Genomic DNA, 21,625 nt, shown 5'->3' on the forward strand with positions numbered 1-21,625 from the left:
AAATTTCAACCCTTAACTATTTTAGAATTGTTTTCTTTGGGTAAGTCATTCAATGTGTTGCCAGTGCTGGACACATGCCCGTCTGCACTGCCCCCGGAGGGAGTCTCACTTGGGGTGTATATAAATAAGACTGAAATCCAAATGCCTTGTCTTCACGCTGACTCGCCTGCAAATGAACTATTAGCAACTGTCCCAGTGTCCCCATGTGGCTAGAAAAACAACGTTGCCAGGGCACAGCTTTTCCCTGTCACTGTGAATCTTTCCGTACTGTTTCTGTGACTTTTTCTTTAATCACCTCTGTATGTTTGGAATTATGTTGAAGGGCCTCCCTGATCTGATGGGGTTCTGTTGCAAAACCAGTGTTAAAGAGGGTAATGACTCAGATAAGCAGAAGTGAAGATGTGACTCAGTTATTTCCATTGAATCATAAGCTGTCCGTGGAATATTACTCATCTGTTCAATGAAAATTCGTTTCAAGTTTGAGTTTTAGAGGTAAACCTCCTAGGAGGTGTAGAAACCATACGCCCTCCCCAGTAACAAATCTCTATGATTCTCGGGGGATAGTGATAATATGTCAGTGGTGCACTAAATACTCCTGTTTACTATTGAACGTTTTCTTTTTCCTTTCTTTTGTCCCAGACACATCAACTGGATCACTCTGCTCATTACCTGCGTCTGAAATTTCTAATAGAAAACAAAATGCAACACTACGTTCCAAAGCCCGAGGAGGACATTTATGAGCTGGTAATGTTTATGACGGTTGTCCAAGTACATTCTGTAGGAGATTATTTTTAAATTATATGTGTGCTTGTACTAATTGTGGTTGGTGAAGTAGAACGAATTCTAAAATAAATGAACCTCATTCAGAGCTCGGAAGTTTGCGAAGATGGCCTTACTTATCACAACGTGTCTGTAGAGTAGAAATGCCACCTTTGTGTCTGCAAGGAGCGAGGCTGTGCGATCGTGAGAAATTGAAATCCAGAGCTGACCCTCAGGTAGAATTTTAGTTATTATTCCTAGCTTTCCTGGCAGCGTGGTGACTCAAAGATCAGCTGGCTGTTGTCAGGAACAAAAGCACTAACTCTGGTTTTGAATGACTTCTACCTGGGTATTGAAACCGATGGGTCGAATCCTTCTGGGTGAAAATGCTGCCGTGTGATTCTATGTCCCAGTCTTTTGTAATTGTATTTATATAGGTGCCTGGGGACATTTAGGTATGTTTGGGTTTCATTATGAGACTTGGGTTCTAAACTAGAGATGGGTTTTATATCGGCCCCGTTGCTTACGAATTTTGTGATATTGGCAAAAGATGTGCTAATACAGTCGACCTTTGAACAGTGCGGGGCTTGGGGGTATTAACCGCCTGCACAGTCAGAAATCCAAGTATAGCTTTTGACTCCCCCGACACTTAACTACTAATAGCCTACCACTGACTGGAAGTTCACTGATAACAATAACAGTCAGTCAACACACAGTTGGCATGTTCCATGCATTAGGTACTGTACTCTTACAATCAGGTAAACTAGAGAGAAGAAAATGTTATTAAGAAAGTCCTAAGGAAGAGAAAATACATTTGCAGTAACTGTAAAAAACAAAACAAAACAAAACTCTGGAAAAGTGGACCCATGCAACTCAAACCCACGTTGCTCAAGGGTCAACTGGGCTTAATTTCTAGGATTTTGCAAAGATGAGAGATACTAGTGCACATAATAGATGCTCAGTAAATGGTTGTCATGGAAATAACACAGTAACAAGCTCTTCTTTGTTAGCCGAGTGGTATAGTTTTCAGTTCCAGGAAAGAGACAATTTGGGAGCAAGGCGCCTCTATCTTAGAATTTGTTCTTCTCTCTCTGCACTTAGTCATTCCTCTGGGGGCCACCGAGCTGCTGGCCGTGGATATGTGAATGATAACAGGATGACTTCAGACATGGTTGCACCACAGAAAGCAGAATTGAAAACTTGAACCCGCATAGTCTCTTTCTGAAAAGGAGAAGCGTGATTTAAAATTTAATAGGGAATTTTGTTTTCAATCAACTTTTTGACGTTTACTTTATATGCAACAAAGCTCACCAATATCTTTTTAATGTTTATTATTTTTGAGAGAGAGGCAGAGAGCAAGCAGGGGAGGGTCAGAGAGAGAGGGAGACACAGAATCTGAAGCACGCTCCAGGCTCCGAGCTGTCAGCACAGAGCCCGATGTGGGGCTCGAACTCACAGACCACGAGATCGTGACCTGAGCTGAAGTTGGCCACTTAACTGACTGAGCCACCCAGGTGCCCCTAAAGCTCACCAGTTTTTAAGCACACAATTCAGTGAGGTTTCACCATACCATCATGTTTCCACCACTGCAGTCCTACTTGAGAAAGTTTCTATCATCCTAAAATGTTCCCTTGTGCCCCGTTAAGTGTTTCTAATAAATAGGGGGAGGGTGTTTGTCGCACTTTTCCATGTGATGCAATCCATGAAAGAAGATCAAAATGATGAGTCTATTTTCAACCATCGCCTGAACAATTAAGCGTTAACAGGAGAGGGAGCTTTTAACAGAGAGAGTAGCTGATTTATTTTTTTTCCTCTGGCTGGCATGGGGCAGAGCCCTGACTTTGTTCTCTCTGAGCAGAGGAAAGAAAACCCTTTTCCTTCTTAAAAAAGGGAAGTGCGGGGCTGATTAGACTGGGATAGCTCTTTGACCACCAGTATGTTTGCATCTTGATGGTTAAGACTTTCATATGTTGCCTCTAACCGACTTCCATGGCCCTCCTATTTCACACATAGTAGGGACTTAAGACATGTCTTTTGAAATTATATTGACGCGCTTATTATTTTTGAGTCTTGGCCATTGGGTGGCTCATCTGGTGTAGGAGACTGAGGCGCACCAAGCTTGGTCTGTTTGTATCTGCAATTGCAGATGTTCTCATCACAATTTTTTTTAGAGTCTAAAATGCAAAGAGAGCATGGCATCTTTCCTGCTCTTTGCAAAAGGTCTCCAGCTCAGAGGTCCCTGAGGAAGCGAATGCCATAGGCTCGTTCATTTTATCGTTCAGATTGCAAGTGAGTATTGCTTACTCACATCTCTGCTTTTACCAAGTTTCTTCACTTTTTTGTTCTTAAGAATACCTTGGGCAACTTGGCAAAGTTTCACGCTCCCTTCTCAGATTACTGTTTTCAGTTGCACGAAATAAAACACATAGGATCACCTATGGCATAATTATGTTGCAATAGTTATCCAAGATATTTTTAAAATTATAGATAATACGTGTGCTTATTTATTGGCTCCTTAAATAATAAGACCTACCGGGAGATCCGATAGCTACTACTGTTTTGAAGTACTGACAGCAGCCTGAATGTGATTGGGAAACAACCATGATTTTTACTGGTGACAAGGTCATAGTCACTGCCAGTACTGTTGTATTCGTTGCCTACATTTATTTATGATTGAAGGAAATGCTAAGTTTCAGTTACAGGTTAGTGGATATAAAGATGGCATTTTTTCCCCCACGATTGAAGTTCACAGACCCCTTGGATTCTACCCAGGGGTCCCTGGCTTCCAATCCCCCATATAGGCCATTAAACTTGTTCTAATGTCATTCCAAGGCAGGGGGCGTCTGAACACACAGCGCTCCTGGAGGCTTTTTGAGAGTTTGCAGATTTCAGGCTATTGACCCTTACTGAATAAGCATCAGACCATACACGGTCGATTAGTTTCTGTAGCCCACCTCCATTTTATTTTTGACAGACTAGCGAAACTCGCACACGTATGAAGCTGTTTCCTTGTAAGTAACTCATTCATAGATGGCTGTCCTGATATGTTTTATTCTCTGACAGTTTTACCAGACATTCTTTAATAGTAAAGTCTGTAGTTATTAGGAAAAGTGTGTATTAGATTTGAAAGCTTTGAGGGGTCTAGGATGTATCTTTGGTGGGTTAGGGGATCCTCTTGCTTGTGAATGACCATGACTAGTCGGTCGTCTACTTATCTGCTCTGCTGGTTATGTTTTAATAGAAGTGGTACCTGTTTGGCCACTTTTTTTTGTATTTGGTTAATTGTTAGGCCCCATCGATGGATTGATAATGAATAGGGAGGCACTGGCTTTTCAAGACCCTTATTCAATGTGTTTTTCTTAAAGTGACAGGTGGGAATAAAGAGTTTGCAGAAACACTGGTCAATTGATTTATTTACTCATCCAGCAAATATTTATTTAGCATTTATGTGTGCCTGGCACCACTGTGCCTGTTCTGGGCACTGGGATACACAATCAAAAATCCCTACTCCTCGGGGCACCTGGCCGGCCTCAGCCCACAGGGCATGTGATTCGTCATCGCAAGGTCATGAGTTCAAGCCCCACATTGGGCATATGCCTACTTAAAAGGAACGAAAATGAAAAAAATCTCTACTCCTTGTGGAACCCACACTCAAGTTTGTGGAGACATACAAAAATATGTAGATTTTTTGCATAATGACATGTAACTGTGCAGTATTTCAGAGGATGTGAAGAGCTTGGAAAGAAAAGGTTAGGTCAAGTGGAAAGAGAGATGGGGCATCCAAAAACAGAGTGTTCTGCCCCTTTAGCTGTGTTTGGGTTGATGTGTGAACAGAGCGAGGTGAGAGAGTGAGTCGTAGAGGTATTTTGGAGGAAAGTGTTCTAGGCTAAGGGAACAAAGCTGGGTTAGGCCCTGGCAGGGGGCGGATGGCGAGGGTGGAGGTTGTTTTCTTGTGTGTGAGGAGGGTCAGTGGCTGGAGAGGGGGTGAGGCTGCAAGAGAGGAGGGAGGAGGGGAGCAGGATGGGCCATGTGGGGCCTACATGAGAGGGGAAACCCCGGAGGAAGAAGGACACTGGTTGACTTCTGTTTTAGTAGGCTCACTGTGGCTCTGTGTCCGTGGGACATGTGCCACATGGCCAATGGACCATAGGGCACAAGAGAAGTTGCTGAGAATGAGCAGGGGGCTAGTGCATTGTAATTGGGGCAGCGGGTGATGCTGGCTTGGACCAGGGCACCCAGCGGGGATGTGTGAGACATGATCCTGACTTCATGATAACTCGAATGCCTGGCAATCAAGTTTGTTCTTAAACCTGATGATCTTTTAATCTGCTCTTTGAGAAGAGGGAAAGGGACACCTGGGTGGCGCAGTTGGGTAAACATCAGACTTGATTTCAGTTCAGGTTGTGATCTCAGGGTTCGTGGTTTCAGCCCCACATCGGGCTCTGTGCTGACAGTGAGGAGCCTACTTGGGATTCTCTCTCCTTCTCTCTCTGTTTCTCCTCTGCGTGCTCTCTCTCTCTCTCTCTCTCTCTCAAAATAAATAAACATTAAAAAAAAAGGGAAGGAAAATGTGACACATCATTGACTTAATAAAATAAAGGGAACGCGTGTGACGTTTTGCTGTTAAAGATATTTGTATAACACCTATGAAATTTCAGCATTTGTAGTTTCAGCTAGGGATTGTAGTTGCATTGAAAAAATATATTTTAAAGTGCATATCCTTCCTGCGATTTTATGTTTTTATTAGTGTTTTTTACCAAACACAATTTTAGTCTAACCACTCTGAGAACATACTGTGGCCAAGGGGGCTTATGTCTAGATCACACTTAGGTATTGTCTGGGGCTGGTAAAAGACACAACAGCTTTCACACCGTTCCAAAGAAAAGTAAGAGGCAATATTATGAGAGAATGGGAAAGATTATTCACAAAGCTGTATTCCCCCTGGATCTGTGGCAACCATTAGGAACTTTCTGGAGATGATTGCAACAGTGATATACTGCCACCTAGGGTAAGAGTTTGACTCTCGAGGAAATTTGTAAAAAGTAAAACTGAGGCTCAAAGTAATTTGAAGGAAACACAGTGCATAGCATTTATTGCACATTCTGTGGCGTCCTAAAATATTGCATAAAACTTTATTATATTTGGTATTTATAACTTTGGTAACTGCATTTTCTGAACTAAAGATCAGTTTCACAACTGATTTCTTCTGATTGCAGAATTTATTCGTATGAACATTTTTCTGAAGTATAAAAGGAAAAAAAACCCCATGAAATGACACCCCTAACATATTGCATTTGGCGGAAGTTGCATTAAATTAGGATGTTCTAGAGGATCTGGGCTGTGTGGTCGTTGTTCCCAGGACTCTGCTCCCCTTTCTATTCTAGCAGCCTCTTTCCAAGGCTCCTTCTTCCACCTGTCAGCCTCCCTAAGAAAGTGAAGAGAAAGAAACTACCATTCTTTTCTACTTGCCTGAATTATGTTATTTCTGGGTGAATGACTGTGGGGTCAGAGATGCAAGCAAGTTTCAATAACCACCAAGACTTCTCTTTCGTACTAAAGCACAGCCTTCTGTTATTGACCTTGGCACCAGAGTTTTTCATTTCAAAATTGAATGACAGTTTTCCAGTTCCATATGAGCTTTGACACATTTATTTGTTTTGGAGTTTTTATCATAATCTTTGGAAATGGCCTTTGTCTTACTTACCTAAGAAGTTGTGGTACCTCTCAGCGCCACCTGGAGGTGGTCTACGGGGCACTGCAGTATAGTGGAGAGAACTTGACCTCTGGAGCCAGCGAGACCTGGGTTCAAATCCCTGTTCTGCCCATTCTGGCTTTAAAACCTTTAGCAAAGTGCTTCCTCTCCAGCCTTATTCCCTTGCTTGTTCAATGGAATGACACTTGTGTGGCACATGGACACCTGAGAAAACCTTCATAAGTTATTGTCCATGATGCTGATTGTTGTAGACATATGAAAGTGAATTAAATGAAATCGAAGTAAAATTTCTGATTTGTGAACTACAGCTTTCTGTTATCTTTCCCGCCCCCGCCCCCCGGCTTTCTTGGGTTTCTAGAGAATTGATTAATTTATGTGCCTTAGTTTTCTAGCTAACTTGGTATAATCCAGTGGCTAAAAGAGAATCTCCTCCATTTATATAAATTATTGTCTGTTTCAATGCTATTCTTTGTCGGCACCTATTTGTGCTACTATGAATCTTTAGGGCAAAATGGCATGTGAACAGAAACTTATCCTATTTCTAGGAATCCCTTGTCAAGATCTTTTTTTTTTTAAATGTTTACTTATTATTTTTGAGAGAGAGAGAGAGAGAGAGTGAGTAGGGGAGGGGAAGAGAGAGGGGGTGGTAGACAGAGGATACAAAGCAGGCTTTGCACTGACAGCAGAGAGCCTGACGCGGGGCTCAAACTCACAAGCCGTGAGTTCATGACCTGAGCCGAGGTCAGACACTCAACTGCCTGAACCACCCAGGTTCCAACCAGGCACCCCCTTGTCAAGATTTTTATAGCCTCTTTCTGATTTTAATGATTTCTTTCCCCAGTACTGGAGATTTTTGGTTACTTTAGCAATAGTTTTCAGGTCTGTGAGAGATCTAGAAGGGGAAGAGACATTATTTAGAAACTGGAATGGTAGCCAAGTTTGGGAGCGTGCATTTTAAATTTCTCTTTTGACTTTTACTGGGTTCGGTTCAGTAAAAAGGCTGTGATGTGATGAGAATTTACTTCCAAGTATCAATTGTGAAAAAATAGACTTACAAAATGATGTCTATTCCTAATAAGATATTTGTAATGCAATCCTAATCAGACTCTTTGTCATTTTTCAGCTGTACAAAGAAATTGAAATTTGTCCAAAAGTCACTCAGAACATCCAGATTGAGAAGTCAGATACAGCCAGTGATAATTATGGTATGTTTATTTTTCTCTGATCTTTGGTGTTTTTCAAGTTAAAGCAATTCCTGTGTAAACAGGCACTTACTTACAATTCAGTAAAACGTCTTTGGGGCCTATTTAAAACAGATAGCACATCTGGCTTCTGTGCTATATACACAGAGGCCAAACGGGGGGGCCGGGGGGGAAGGGAAGAGATTTACTGTGGGTACCATGCAGACTGCAGCCTAAACTTCATAGCTTTAATCATTGGGGTTAAATTTCATAACTTTGGGTCACTGGGGTTCTGTGGTAAATAGGAAATGCGTGTATCGGGAATAGATTATAGTATGATATACCCTAGTAATGAAGAAATGATCCCTTCACACCCCTCTTCCTCAAACATACTCATTATTCTCCCTTCCCCCACAAATAATGTAAAAAGAACTTATTTCGGTGTTGTGCTGGGGGGTCCCCAAGACCACCCCTACGTTTGCTGATCCACTAAGAGGACGCATAGGACTCAGGAGATCATCCTGGTCATGACTGTGAGTTATTACAGAGAAGCTATAATAACAGCATCAAATAAAGGGAAAAGGCACATGGGGTGAGGTCTGAGGAAAGTGGGTGCAAGCTTCCAAGAGTCCTTCCCCAGTCATACGGGACGTCCTCGATTCCCCCAGCAACAAGCTGGGACAGTGCACGTGGGGTGTTGTCTAGAGGGGAAGTTTGTTGGAGACTCAGTGCCCAGTCATGTAGATGCACTCTACCTAGCATGTACCAAAGTTTCAGGCTCCCAGCAGGGGAAAGCTGGAGTTCGGCGTCAGCCATATTGTTTATACAAATTTTAGGCCCGGTGAGTCTCGTCAGGGTGTTGGGAACCCACCCAAAATCCAAGTTCCCGGATGGCCAGCCAGGGGCCAAACTTATAAGCAGGACTTTGAAAGAATAACAGGTCTGCCATGTTGATGGTTTTCTACACAGTTGTCTGCATTCTGGCATAGCTGAATATGTCGTCCCTTCATATGTCCCAGAGTGCTTAGCATCACACTGTATGATTTGAATAGCAGTGGAGTTGGTGCTTGAGGAAACCACGAGGGGAAATCCAGACAGTGATATTAGTCAGGAGTGGCGAGGTTGGCCGAGGTGGCTCAGAACAGTGAAATGGGCTTCCTGAATTCACCGTGCATCCTTTGTGGCTTGGCTCGACTCTATGTTACCCTCACTCTCGGACACAAGCCTGCAGCAGCCGCCTGGGGCATTGTCTGTCTCTTGGCGGAGGGGAAGAGAGAAGGCGCGGTGAGCCAGGTGCTGGTGGCCTCATAGTTTATTGTCAAAGCCAGTCCCCTGGCCCCGCCTGCCCCCAAGGGGCAGGGGACTCTAGCCCTGCTATTTGTGGGAAGGAAGAGAACCAGAAAGCCTGATGCAGACACGTGGAGCTTACCGTCTTTGCTCATTTACGGTTTCTCTCTGAATTAAGTTAATTTGGCTTCTTAGCATTTGAGCATCTTCAGAACTTTCACTGACCAGCAGGATGGCAGAATCATTCTGCAGTCACTCCCACAGGCCACTACTCTTCATCTCTGAACGTTCCTTAGGGTATTTGGCCTAATGAAGAGAACCTCATTTTGGACCCTGGTCACTTGCATTGCACCTTCATGCTGTTTACTTCTTGACCTTGAAACTAAAGACATCATACACCCAGAGGATGTTTTTTGATGGCAGAGGATAAACGTCTACAGAAGGCTTATTATGCATCGGAAGCGTGACCTTGGTAATTAAAGCAGTAGTTGGTGGCAGTGCTGTAACTTAAGTGTCTGGCTTCTCCAAAGTGAGATGCACCGTGACAGTTATTCTTTTCTCTTTAAGTAGCAAGAAGCAAGACAGGGCTGAATTTAAAGGTCTCGGAATGAAACTGTAAGATTGACGGGTGCTTGGACTCGGGAACTGGGCATAAAGCCGCTATGCTTTTGGGGCGTGTGGGTGTCTCAGTTGGTCAAGCGTCCAACTTCGACTCAGGTCATGATCTTACGGTTCGTGGGTTCGAGCCCTGTGTCGGGCTTCAGGCTGACAGCTCAGTGCCTGCAGCCTGCTGTGATTCTGTCTCCCTCTCCCTCTGCCCCTCCCCCATTCATGCTCTGTCTCTCTCTGTCGCAAAAATAAATAGAACATTAAAAAAAAATCTCTAAAAAAAAAGCTATACTTTTTATATGTTTTTATTGACTCAAGCGCTCACAGACCCCATTTACATTTCCACCCTGAAGGTATTTTAGCACCTCAGGCATCACCCTAGAAAGTATCGTCAACAGTGCTTCTCAAAATATCTGAGGTAAAGAAGCAGGGTGTTTTGTTTTGTTTTAAGTCTGTCGTGGACCGCCACTGCTTTTGTAAACTCTCAAAGCTCATGCTTGGAGGTGTGCCATTGTCTAACGGCTGGGCTCACAGTGCTTAATCTCAGTTTCTGTCTATGTTACTATCAGTCACCAATGGACTTCACTTTCTAGAGCCTGCTATGTGTGGCTAATAACCTCAGCAAAACCGTTTATTCTGAGTACCCAGTTCATGCTGGTGGAAGGTGTTCCAACAGCGTATTGACGGAGAAGTTAAAGAGTCCCTCATCCTAAGAGACTTACTTGGTTGCCTCTGACCTCAGAACTATCAAGGATTTTTTTTTTTTTTTTTTTAAATTTCTGAGAGAGACAGAGCATAAGTGGGGGAGGGACAGAGAGAATCCGGAGCAGGCTCCATGATCCGAACTGTGAGCACAGACCCTGATGCGGGGCTTGAACTCAAGGACTGCAAGATCATGACCTGAGCTGAAGTCAGACGCTTAACCAACTTGGTGCCCCCAAGGATTCTTTGTTTTTTTTTAAGTTTATTTATTTATTTTGAGAGCAAGAGAGCACTTGAGCAGGGGAGGGGCAGAGAGAGAGGATCCCAAGCAGGCCCTGTGCTGCCAGCACAGAGCCCGATGCAGGGTTTGATCTCATGAACAGTGAGATTATGACCTGAGCCGAAATTGAGAGTTGGGGGCTTAACCAACTGAGCCACCCAGGTGCCCCCAGAACTACCAAGGATTCTAAATTCAGCTCAGCAGTATTTAATGTTAGCACCTACTCAAGTCTGGCTTCCTGCCGTATGTTGAGCTCAATATATATACAGTGCAGTATATATATAAGTTACTAGCATATGCCAACATACAAAAATCCAAACACAAACTACATGCTGTCTTCTATTTTAGAACACTTTAGGGAGGAAAATAGGGCTTAATAATCCAACTGACTGAACCAGTGGAAAGATTTGACACTTCCTTTTCTTTTCTTTTTTTTTTTTTTTTTTTTTTTTGTTTATTTATTTGAGAGAGAGAGAATGAGCAGGGGAGAGGCAGAGAGAGAGGGAGAGAGAGAATCCCAAACAGGCTCCACACCGTCAGTGCAGAGCCCAATGTGGAGCTCAAACCTATGAGCCTCGAGATCATGATCTGAGCCATAAACAAGAGTCGGCCACTCAACTGACTGAGCCACCCAGGTGCCCCAAGATTTGGCCCTTCCTTAATCTCTCTTAGTCACCCTTCCCTGCATCTCAACCTGAACTGATTGTTGAAATTAGTTCACAGAGTTATGACATAGACTGAGCATGACCCCCAGGCTGCCTTGAAGTAAAGGATGCATCGTTGCAGCAAGTGAACATTCCTTCTTCTACGGAGACTTCTGCTGTTGCATTTTTGGTCACATGTACCATTTCTATCAGAGGTGTCCACACTTGTCCTATTTTCTGAATTTCCCTGTATCCTGGAATCTGGTTTTGAGTACTCCCCTGCTCTTTCTGATGACGCCATGACTTTTCCTTGGTTATAGATTTTAGTATGAGGGACCTTCTGGTTGCTCATCACAGGCGTTTGTCTTCTTGGTTTCTCTTCTTAGTTTTAATCACTTCCTTTCATTCTTGAGAGCATTATTGCCGCTCGTGGTGCCTCCTCCTGGTGGGTTAAGTTGGGTTTATTTTGAATAACTCCCTCTGCCTCCTGTTGGCAGTCATCTGGGGCTATGTTACGTTTATTGGCTGGGAATTAGATTGTTGCTATCCTATTTGAAAGGAAGAAGAAAACGGTGTTTTCCAGTGATCTCAAAATAATCCAACGGTAGGATATACAATATTTTCCTTACATGTGTTAATTTAGGAGATGGCTGTCATCCCCCTCCGCTGCGTGGGCACATTACTGGCATCTCAAAATGGAGGCTGCTCCCTGAGACTCTGAGAGCCCGAGGTAGTGTGTGCTGTGTAGCTGTGTGTGGGGAGAGCTGCCTTTCTCAATGCTGGGAGGGGGTCCTGTTTGCCCGACCCCCCAACAGGTGTCTTCCAATATGAATTCCAGTGCAGAGCCGAAGTGCCGTTTCCCTTTGTGAATGTTGGCTTCCCTTGAATGAACTTCCAGAAAACATATTGCAAAAGCTTTCTTCAGCAGTCCTGTCACAGAGATTTCCCACCAGCTAGAGGGGTCTGATCTCTTTCTCGGAGCCATGCTTGCCAGCACCAATCTCATAGTCGCTTGTAGTCCTTGTTACTATCTTTTGATTATTAAAAAAAAAAAAAAATAGACCAAGAAAAGAGGGAAGGGGGCAAAGGAATAGTTCAGCCATCTCCACTGATTTTGGCCTCATGTGGTTTGTATCAGGCTCTCAACTGTCACCTCTCCTGGCATCTTCTGATCGTGTCCCCTGGCACCTTGTCATTTGCCCACTTTTTTTTTTAATGTTTATTTATTTTGAGAGAGAGAAAGAGTTGGGGAGGGTCAGGGAGAGGGAGAGAAAGAGAGAATCCCAAGCAGGCTCCACGTTCAGCACAGAGCCCAACATGGGGCTTGATCTCCCAGCCACAAGATCACAACCCGAACTGATCTCAAGAGTCAAATGCCCAACCAACTGAGCCACCCAGGTGCCCCTGCTCACTTGTTTTAATAGAAAAAGAAATGTGGTCTCAAAACTTGACAGAAACTCGGCATTTCAGAAAGGAAATGCCTATATTTTAATGAATTTGTATCCATTCTTTCTCTTGGCATTGCCCCTGATTCTACATCTACTCTAACAGATAAGGGAAATTCTCTACTGAAATGCAAATAGATAAACCTGTGTTAGGGCTAATATCACTTAATTGGCTCATGTATAAAATTATTTTTACTTGAGTGGGTCTTCTTTTTTTTTTTTTTTTACTTTAAAGTTTATTTTGAGAGACAGAGAGGGCACGAGCAGGGTAGGGACAGAGAGAGAGGGGGGGAGAGAGAGAGAGTCCCAAGCAGGCTCCTCACTGTCCGTATAGATCCGAATGTGGGGATCGAATTCACGAATCATGACCTGAGCCGAAATCAAGAGTCAGACGCTTAACCAACTGAGCCACCCAGGGGCCCCGATTTGAGTGGGTCTTCTTGAAACATAATCTGAACGTTACAAGTTGCTGTAAGAATGGAATTCAAAGTACGAGTCAAATAAAGACCAGAAAGTCCTCAGGGTATGGCCTGTGTTTCCCCATCTGAGGGAGTTATGATACTGTAGTGGGCGAAGACAGTTGGTAGTTTTGCCTAAGTGTGGGTATCTATTTCCTGATCCTGTGAACTCAACAGAAAAACCCATGTTCTTTATGACATGGCCTGAAAAGTCTTGATGACTCCCTGGGTCTCAGTCCTGTAATTTATTATTCAGTCTTGTTGTTATTTGCTTATTTGCTCTTCAAAAGCACTGTGATTTTTTTTCTGCCTTCACCCTTAAGGTAAGTACCTATATTAGGGGATTATTCTTCTCCCAGACCTGAAATTATGTCATATCTTCACAACTGCATTAATTCTGATTGCTCTTTTAGGGGTGTTTGCCACAGTCTCTTACTTGAGGGAAAGGAGATAACAGATCAGAAAAGACTTTTAAGTAATCTCGGGGTGTCTGGTGGCTCAGTTTGTTAAGCCTCCCGACTCTTGAGTTCAGCTCAGGTCATGATCTCACAGTTCGTGAGATCGAGCCCCGTGTCGGGCTCTCCACCGAGCCTTCTTGGGATTCTCTCTCTCTGTCTCTCTCTTTCTCTCTCTTTCTCTTTCTCTCTCCCCTCCCCTGTTGCACTGTCTCACCCTCTCTCAAAATAAATAAATTTACATTAAAAAGATAATAAAAATCTCTGTACCCAGCTTGGGGCTGGAACTCATGACCTTGAGATCAAGAGTTGGATGCTCCACTGACTGAGCCAGCCAGTCACCCTGATCAGAAAAGAATTGTAATGAGACTGTCTAGAAACTGAGGTGCCCAGGGCTTGTGGCCACGGAATTAGAAGCCCCTCAGATCCCCAAACCACCTGGAAACTCAGGGTCTGGTTCTGCATTTTTTCCCGAAGGATGTAGCAAGCCCAAGATTGATTAGGTAATGGGCTTTGGGCTCTGGAAGGCTGGACAAGTATAAGATAATCTTATGATCACACTCTAGTAGAATGTGCAATCAATGAATTTGAGTATAAAATAAGATTTGTAAAGTAAGTCACTACGTAATCCCCATATGCAGAGATTTATTAAATTAAACTCGGTGTCCATATAGCAATACATATGTCTGGACACATACCATATAGTTGTTCAGGTGTAACATATCTTAGGACAAGGATTGCCTGCATAAAGCCGAAGGACCCAGTTGAGATATGCTAATCATCCCGTTTGCACTGTGGAGGGGACAATGGAAAAAATAAAACTGTGGCATTTGCTAGCAAGCAAGGTAAAACAAAATAATTTTCTTCCATTTGGGTTGATAGGTAGGTGGTGTGAGGAGAGATGTACCTGGTAATGTTAATTTTTGCAAGTAGTGGCTTTTTTAGAGTGATCTAAAAATACATTTTTTTTGTGCTTTGTAAAATAATACGAACAAGGAAAAAAACAATCGCTCCAAACTGTAACCACAAGCATTGAACATACTTAGTTCACAGCAGGTATTTCGTGTTGTTTGGCAAACATTCAGAAGGTGTGAGCCCTACCATTCTGTCTTTGTGTTTTCTAGGCTTTTCCCTTTCCTCTGTGGAAGAAGATGGCGTTCGAAGGCTCTATGTGAATAGTGTAAAGGAAACTGGCTTAGCTTCCAAGAAAGGTAAGTGACTGAGTATTGTAACTGTCTGTCTGTCTCTCTTAAAATCCCTTGGGGGTTTCTCTGGTTGGTGGATGAGAAAGACACCCCCAAAGGGTTCACCGGTAAAGATTATTTGAACGTTGTCTCCTTGAAAACCCTCCCAGGGAATATGCATATTGTTCTATAAATGCAAGTGTTTAAGAAATGCCACATTTTGGATCTTAAATCTGATTCTGCGCCCATTTCCTTGGGGCTGGTGGGAAATTCCATTCTAATCTGACGTGATCATCTTTTGATGGTATGGAGGTCCTAGGGGTTTTCCTGAAGCAGCATTTGGGAACAGCCCTCTGTGCTCCGGTGGCCAGAGCTGACGCTGGCTGTCCCCTGAACCTGCAAAGCTCCTTCAGAGTGGCTGTGGTCCTGCTCCCTCTCATGAAGGGACCTTTGCAGAAGTTGAGAACCTAGGGTTTCAGGATCCAGTCTTCTTGCCCCACGGAGAGAGCTCTGTTCTGCCACACCCCGCCTGCGGCCCTCCCAGGGCTCACTGCGGTCTGGGCTAACTTGTGAAACCCCAACTCTCTTTTCCTCTTTCTACTCAGAATCTTTTCAGCCTAGATTTTTTTGCTTCCTGTGATGGTTTCCTAGGGCTGCAGTAACAAATTATCACAAACTGAGTGATTAAAAACAACAGAAATTTATGCTTTTACGGTTCAGGAGGCCAGACGGTCAGAATCCGAGTATGGGCGGGGTTGTTTCCTTCTGGCGCGTCTGACGGAAGAATCTGTCCCATGCCTCTCCCTTGCTTCCAGTGGCTGCTGGCGGTCCTTGGCAGTCCTTGGCTTGTGATTGCATCCCTCTAATCTCTCTGTCTTTCATCACATGGCCTTCTTTCCTGTGTGTCTCTGCATCTTTACGTGGCCTTCTTATAAGAATACCGGTCATTGGATGTAGAGCCCATCCTAATCCAGTGTGATTTCATCTTTAACGTAATTACATCTGCAAAGACCCCATTCATTTTTTTTTTTAAGCTTATTTACTTATTTTGGGAGACAGAGACAGTGGTGGAAGTGTAGAGAGACAGGGGGAGAAAGAGAATCCCCAGCAGGCTCCACACTGTCAGCACAGAGCCCGACGTGGGGCTCAAACTCACAAACCGTCTGATCATGACCTGAGCTGAAATCGAGTCAGACGCTTAACTGACTGAGCCACCCAGGCGCCCCAAAGACCCTAGTTCCAACTAAGGTCACATTCTGATACTCTGGATGGACATGAGTTTGGGGGGTGGGGGGGTGCACTTTTCAGCCTACCATACTTACCGTAAACAAATCAGGCTGCTAGATAGGGCTCAAAACCCACTTTCCTTTCATTCTCCTTGCTAGGGAACTTTTCGTTTCATCCAGGCAGCAGCCATATCATACCTGTCGAATAAAAGACCAAAACGTCTGGGTCAGTTGCACTTAGACGTAATGCCTTGAATCTGTCTGCTCTAGCAGACAAGAATGGAGCAGACAAGAAAATGGTGGAGTGGCCTACCTTGCCAACTCCTTCCATGTCTTGGTACAGCTCAGTTCTGGGTGTTCACGACCTTCGAGCTACCTACCCAGGTTACTTCCCCCTGTGCCGTAAGCCTTGGAGAAGGGCAGCCTGCACACTTGGCTGTGCACAGAAATGGCTGAAGTGTGACAAATGGGGAATAAAGTCAAAGTCATGTATTCACCGCCGTCACAGAGGAGGATTTTCCTTCCATACTTTTCAAGGCCAAAGGCAGCCTGGAGGCGAGTCTCCACATTCACTAAGCTGTATCTCAGCTGGGAGCAGACGTGGCAGGGTTTGCTCTCCCACAAACCCAAAGTCTGATTGTTATCTCTTGCAGCACGATGAGTGTGCCCGTTGGCGTGGTATGGGGGTGGGGAAGTACGCTGCCTCAGTTTCAGTCACATCCTGTTTTAGTTCTCTGAATCCAGGAGCCCTGGTTTTAGATAAAAACAAATGATTGTCTGTTCCAACCCACTTGCCTTGTATAGCACTGTCCTCTATAGATTTAAGAGTGATGTCCCTTTGTCCACTGGGGCCACAGACACACCCATGTAGAGGGCAGTGGCAAGCAAGAGACTTGGGTTGGGGCGCCTGGGTGGCTCAGTTGGTTGAGCATCTGACTTTAGCGCAGTGGTGATCTCGTGGTTTGTGAGGTCGAGCCCCACGTTGGACTGTCCCCTGCTGGTAGCCCAGAGCCCGTTTTGGGTCCTCTGTCCCCACAGCCTCTACCCCTCGCCTGCTCACGCTCTCTCACAAAAATAAGTAAACATTAGAAAAGAGAGAGAGATTTGGGTTTTTTAATGTTAATTCTAGCCTCTCTGTGCAGACGTCTGGATAATGGAGAGCTCACTACAGACCGTAAGGCCTCTTCTCGGAGATCTCTAATCACAAAACATTCTCCTTCTTCAGCTTCCATTTACCATTTTACCTTATTCTTCTCTATAGACAGCCTTGGATGTCCATCATGTTATAACTAAGTCTCTTATTTATTTTTGTTAACCACCTGGGGCTTTTGGCCTATAATGAACTAATGGTGAATCCCCCTTTAATATCTGCCTACCCGTCCCCTGGATCTCGCGTTGGCTATACTTACGGAATTGACTCTTTGAACCAAAACCAAAACACTTAATCTCTGTTCAACTTGGGTGTGCTCATTCTGGCCCATCATTCTTCTCTTGGGGTCATCTGAGGCTGGGAGCTGGCATCTTGTTTGCTGTCCTCCCGAGTGTTTCTCTGATGGCTCCACAGGACAGAGCCCAGTCGAGAAAACCGTGTGCTTCTTTCTCCAGGGCAGAGTATCTTCTAGATACTTCACAGCTTTTGCCACGGTCAATTATGGGGATTGCTTCTAAGCAGGCTGTGGTTTTCTGTTAGAAAGAAAAGCTTTCCTTTTTCTTCTGCTACATACTGATGAGAGCTCATGTCTAGTGAATACCTTCAACGTGCCAAATGCTGTGCTAAGAGTTTTACATGGGTTACTTCACTTAGTCTCAGCGCACGGTCACTTTTACGTATGAGGAAACGGGGGCTGGGAGAGATTCAGTAACATGCCCGCGGTCACAGAGCTGTTACGCGGTCACACTGTGACAGCAGGACCCCAGTGAGGCACTTCATTGCTCACTACTGCTGGGCTGTCTACACTCACGTATTAATACTGAGGATAACTCACTCAGGCAACTGCCTGTGGTCATTGTCTAGGTCTGCCATGACAAATGACCACAAGCTGGGTGGTTTAAAACAACAGGAATGTGTCCTCTCACAGTTCTGGAGGCCAGAATTCTTAAACGAAGGTGTCAGCAGCTCCCTCTGAAGTCTCTAGGAAAGAATCCTTCTTTGTCCCCTCCAGCCTCTGACAGTTCTAGGTGTTCCTTGACCCCCAGCAGTATCTATCACCGCCCTGTTCACGTCTGTCTTTTTTCTGTGCCTCTCTTCAGAGGACATTTATCAGTGGGTTTTTGACCCACCAGACAATCCTGCATGGTGTCATCTCAAGATCATTTATTTAATTATAACTGCAAAGATCCTGTTTCCAAATAAGGCCCCACTCACAGGTTCTGGGACATGGACATATTTTGGGGGGGGGGGTCACTGTTCAACCCACTATACACTTTTGCTACACCAGTCATGGTAAACCTGGAACTTCTTTAAAAAACAAAACAACGGGGCGCCTGGGTGGCTCAGTCAGTTGGGCCTCCGACTTCGGCTCAGGTCACGATCTCGCGGTCCATGAGTTCGAGCCCCACGTCGGGCTCTGGGCTGATGGCTCAGAGCCTGGAGCCTGCTTCAGATTCTGTGTCTCCCTCTCTCTCTGCCCCTTGCCTGTTCGTGCTCTGTCTCTCTCTGTCCCAAAAATAAATAAACGTTAAAAAAAAATTTTAAAAACAAAACAAAACAAAACTCCTAGATGTTTAAGTCCTGTCTTCTGTTTCTCCTTATATTACCTCCTCTAATGTCTAACCGAAAGGGTTGTCTCCGAGAGAAGACTTAAAAAACACCAACCAAACAAACTACGTTCCACATGGGGGAATTTTGTGTTTTCATTTCAAATGCTGTGATGCCAAAATCTGTCACCTAAAACTGGAGTGCTTAGCTTCCCAGAATTCCACCTCTGAGTAGAGAAAAACATTTGTCTTCCGTTGCCTCCCCACTCCAAGCGTTTCCTGGAGTGTTTTATGGTAGAAGGTTGATGTCAAGTGTTTTGGAAACCCGAGTACAGATAGCCAAGGGCTGTGACTCGGTGAAGCCGGGAAGTACGAACTTCTCTGTGGAAACACTTTCCCTCAGACTCAGAGGTGGGATCTGTGGATACCTGAGGAGCTGAGTGGCGTCTCATTTCTGCAGTTTATTCATTTACCTTTGCCCTCACTCACTTCCCTTTCCAAGTTTGTTCTTCCACATGAGTCTTTAGAGTGAGAGTTGGACTCTTGTCTTCTTCGTAGCTGAAACAATATTTCCTTTCATGTTCTGCTCTAACCTCTCCCTTTCTCAAACTGCTGGAATGTTCTTTTAATACCAGGTTGAAACGCCACAGGGTCCGTCACAACCTCTTGTTCTTTTGGGTTGGGCTAGTTCCCTTGGGTCCCAGATTTTGGCAACTCCCCCAGCATGCTTTGCAAAAGCAGCAGAACCTTTGGGGACCTTCCAAAAGATACTCACCCCGAAGCCGTGATATAGTTACAAAAAAGGCGGGAGGGGGGGTGTGGAGGGCAAAAAATGATCACGTGTGGTTCTCTAGATTGTGTTTGAATTTGGAATAAGTTGATTTTCTATAGTCGTAGCCAGAAGAAGCTCACTGCACTTTGGTTCCATAGCAGTGAGCAAAGAGATGTTAGCTGGCCGTGCCACATGTGTGCACTGTCGCACGAGTGTGTACAAAACATATTGATTATAGCAATCAGAGCATTTGTTTTCTTGTTTTTTAAAATTTTTTTAATGTTTATTTATTTTTGAGAAAGAGAGAGACAGAGCACAAGTAGGGGAGGGTCAGAGAGAGAGGGAGACACAGAATCCAAAGCAGGCTCCAGGCTCTGAGCTGTCAGCACAGAGCCCGATGCGGGGCTCGAACCCACGAACCGCGAGATCATGCTCTGAGTTGAAGTCAGATGCTTAACCAACTGAGCCGCCCCAGCTACCCAGAGCATTTCTACCATTTCCCCTCAAAACTGAGGATGATAGCCGGAATTAGCATTTGTGAGGAGAAGGTGCCCAGAGCAGGTGGATTCGGGAAGGAGAAAATGTGTTTAGTTGGTGTGTGTGCCGGACAGACAGGCACGCTTGTCACGACCGAGTCCGGAACCTTTGAGACCAGGGCCCGCGTGATCACCTGGTGATCACTGTTGAGGACCAGAGCCTGTTTGCACTGGTGCCCGGGGCCGTGGGGCCCATGACAGGTGACTCCATGTGCCCTTTACAGCAGGGTTTCTACGCTGTTGTGATCTGACTCGATGCTGCGGCTGCCACTGCTTTTATGTGCGTGTGAAATGAAACATTTTCCGTCTCGCGTTGGCAGGCCTGAAAGCGGGAGATGAGATTCTCGAGATCAATAGCCGGGCTGCAGGCACCCTGAACTCCTCTGTGCTCAAAGATTTCCTCACGCAGCCGTCTCTGGGCCTCCTGGTGAGGACCTACCCCGAGCTGGTCGGGGGTGTGGAGCTGCTGGACTGCCCGCCCCACCGAGCGGACGGCCCCGCGGATCTCAACGACAGCCCCCTGGCCTTCCTCAGCAGCAACCCAGGTATGGCTGTGCCGTGTGCCGGACCCGCATCTGAGCCTGGGTCAGCCAGGACCTGCTGGGTGTGTGTGTGTGTGTGTGTGTGTGTGTGTGTGTGTGTGTTCCAGTGGCCTGGGGCCAGCAGGCCTAAGATGTACGAGTGAAATGAACTGGTTACGGAGTGTGTGCTTCCTGTTAATTTCCAGGGGTCGGGGGACTTGTGTTCTTGCGGAGTAACTGTTTGTCCACTAATCAACCTGTCACACACGCAGCTGCTGCTGCTGTGTATCATTTTGGAGAAAGTCGAATGGGTAGAGGCCCCCGTGTCTTGGCTGTGGGTGGAGATGACAGAGATTCACCAAGCCTCCGGGTCCCCCCTCTGCCTTCCACGCCACCATCCCCCAAACCGTCGAGCCCGTGCTTTCCCTTCTGTGTGGGAGAGGGTACGGGCTGCCCCGCGTGGAAATACGCCCAGAGCTCTCATTTGGTCACCTTCTCTTGGGCTCACCCGGTCTCCAGTCGGAGCAGGAGTCCACAGGTGCAACCGTGCCCTGCCTTACCCACTGCGCTTCCTGCCCTCAGCCTTTCTCCCTATCCCTTTGTAACCTTGTGCTTACCCTAAAAGAAGCAACTTGGGGGCACCTGGGTGGCTCAGTCAGTTAAGTATCTGACTTCGGCTCAGCTCATGATCTCATGGTTTGTGAGTTTGGGCCTCGCATCAGGCTCTGCACTGACAGTGTGGAGCCTGCTTGGGATTCTCTCTCTCTCCCTCTCTCTGTCTGCCCTCCCTCCCCCCAGCCCCTGCCTCAAAATTAAGAAATAAACTTAAAAAAAAAAAAAAAAAAAAAAAAAAAAAAAAAAAAGAAGCAACTTGTATGCTATCTGCCCCTTGAAGCCTCCCTGCTCCGGGTCCCTAGGACCCTGCAAAGACCTCTTTCACGTGGGCCCTAGTTGTATAATACTGTTCTTACTGGTTTGTCTCTCTGTCCTGAGTTTGTTCCTGGGACTGGGCTTACACCTGCTTCACTTTGTTCCACGCACCCCGTTCTTGTTGAGTGAGGGTCCGTGAATGAGCCCACCAGTCAATAGCATGTTGCTGTCACTTCTTTCTCCATGACCTGGTTCTAGCAGTGGGGTTGATTTAGTAAGTTGGGGT

General features: G+C 45.3%; 1 protein-coding gene and 1 long non-coding RNA gene across 8 annotated transcripts in view; one reads left to right on the forward strand and one right to left on the reverse strand.

The window, feature by feature from the left end:
* TIAM1 (TIAM Rac1 associated GEF 1) overlaps positions 1-21,625 on the forward strand; it is a 205,277-nt gene that overhangs the window by 126,769 nt on the left and 56,883 nt on the right. For all 6 annotated transcript variants that reach the window (XM_015075395.3, XM_027041731.2, XM_053220641.1 and 3 more), the window contains 4 exons: positions 640-744; positions 7,596-7,677; positions 14,658-14,744; positions 20,269-20,493. In XM_015075395.3, the coding sequence (XP_014930881.1) occupies positions 640-744; positions 7,596-7,677; positions 14,658-14,744; positions 20,269-20,493 (499 nt within the window). The remainder of the gene's footprint in view (positions 1-639; positions 745-7,595; positions 7,678-14,657; positions 14,745-20,268; positions 20,494-21,625) is intronic.
* LOC106977843 (uncharacterized) lies at positions 1,258-17,708 on the reverse strand. Of its 2 annotated transcripts, none has more exons than XR_003414792.2 (4): positions 17,353-17,708; positions 16,257-16,692; positions 16,040-16,141; positions 1,258-1,980 (listed from the first exon to the last, which is right to left on the reverse strand). It is a non-coding gene; the product is annotated as an uncharacterized LOC106977843 (long non-coding RNA). The 2 variants fall into 2 exon arrangements; XR_001430708.3 differs by lacking the exon at positions 1,258-1,980 and adding an exon at positions 12,828-15,719.

Source organism: Acinonyx jubatus, chromosome C2, assembly GCF_027475565.1.
Source record: "Acinonyx jubatus isolate Ajub_Pintada_27869175 chromosome C2, VMU_Ajub_asm_v1.0, whole genome shotgun sequence".
In the NCBI taxonomy this organism is placed as follows: Eukaryota; Metazoa; Chordata; class Mammalia; order Carnivora; family Felidae; genus Acinonyx; species Acinonyx jubatus.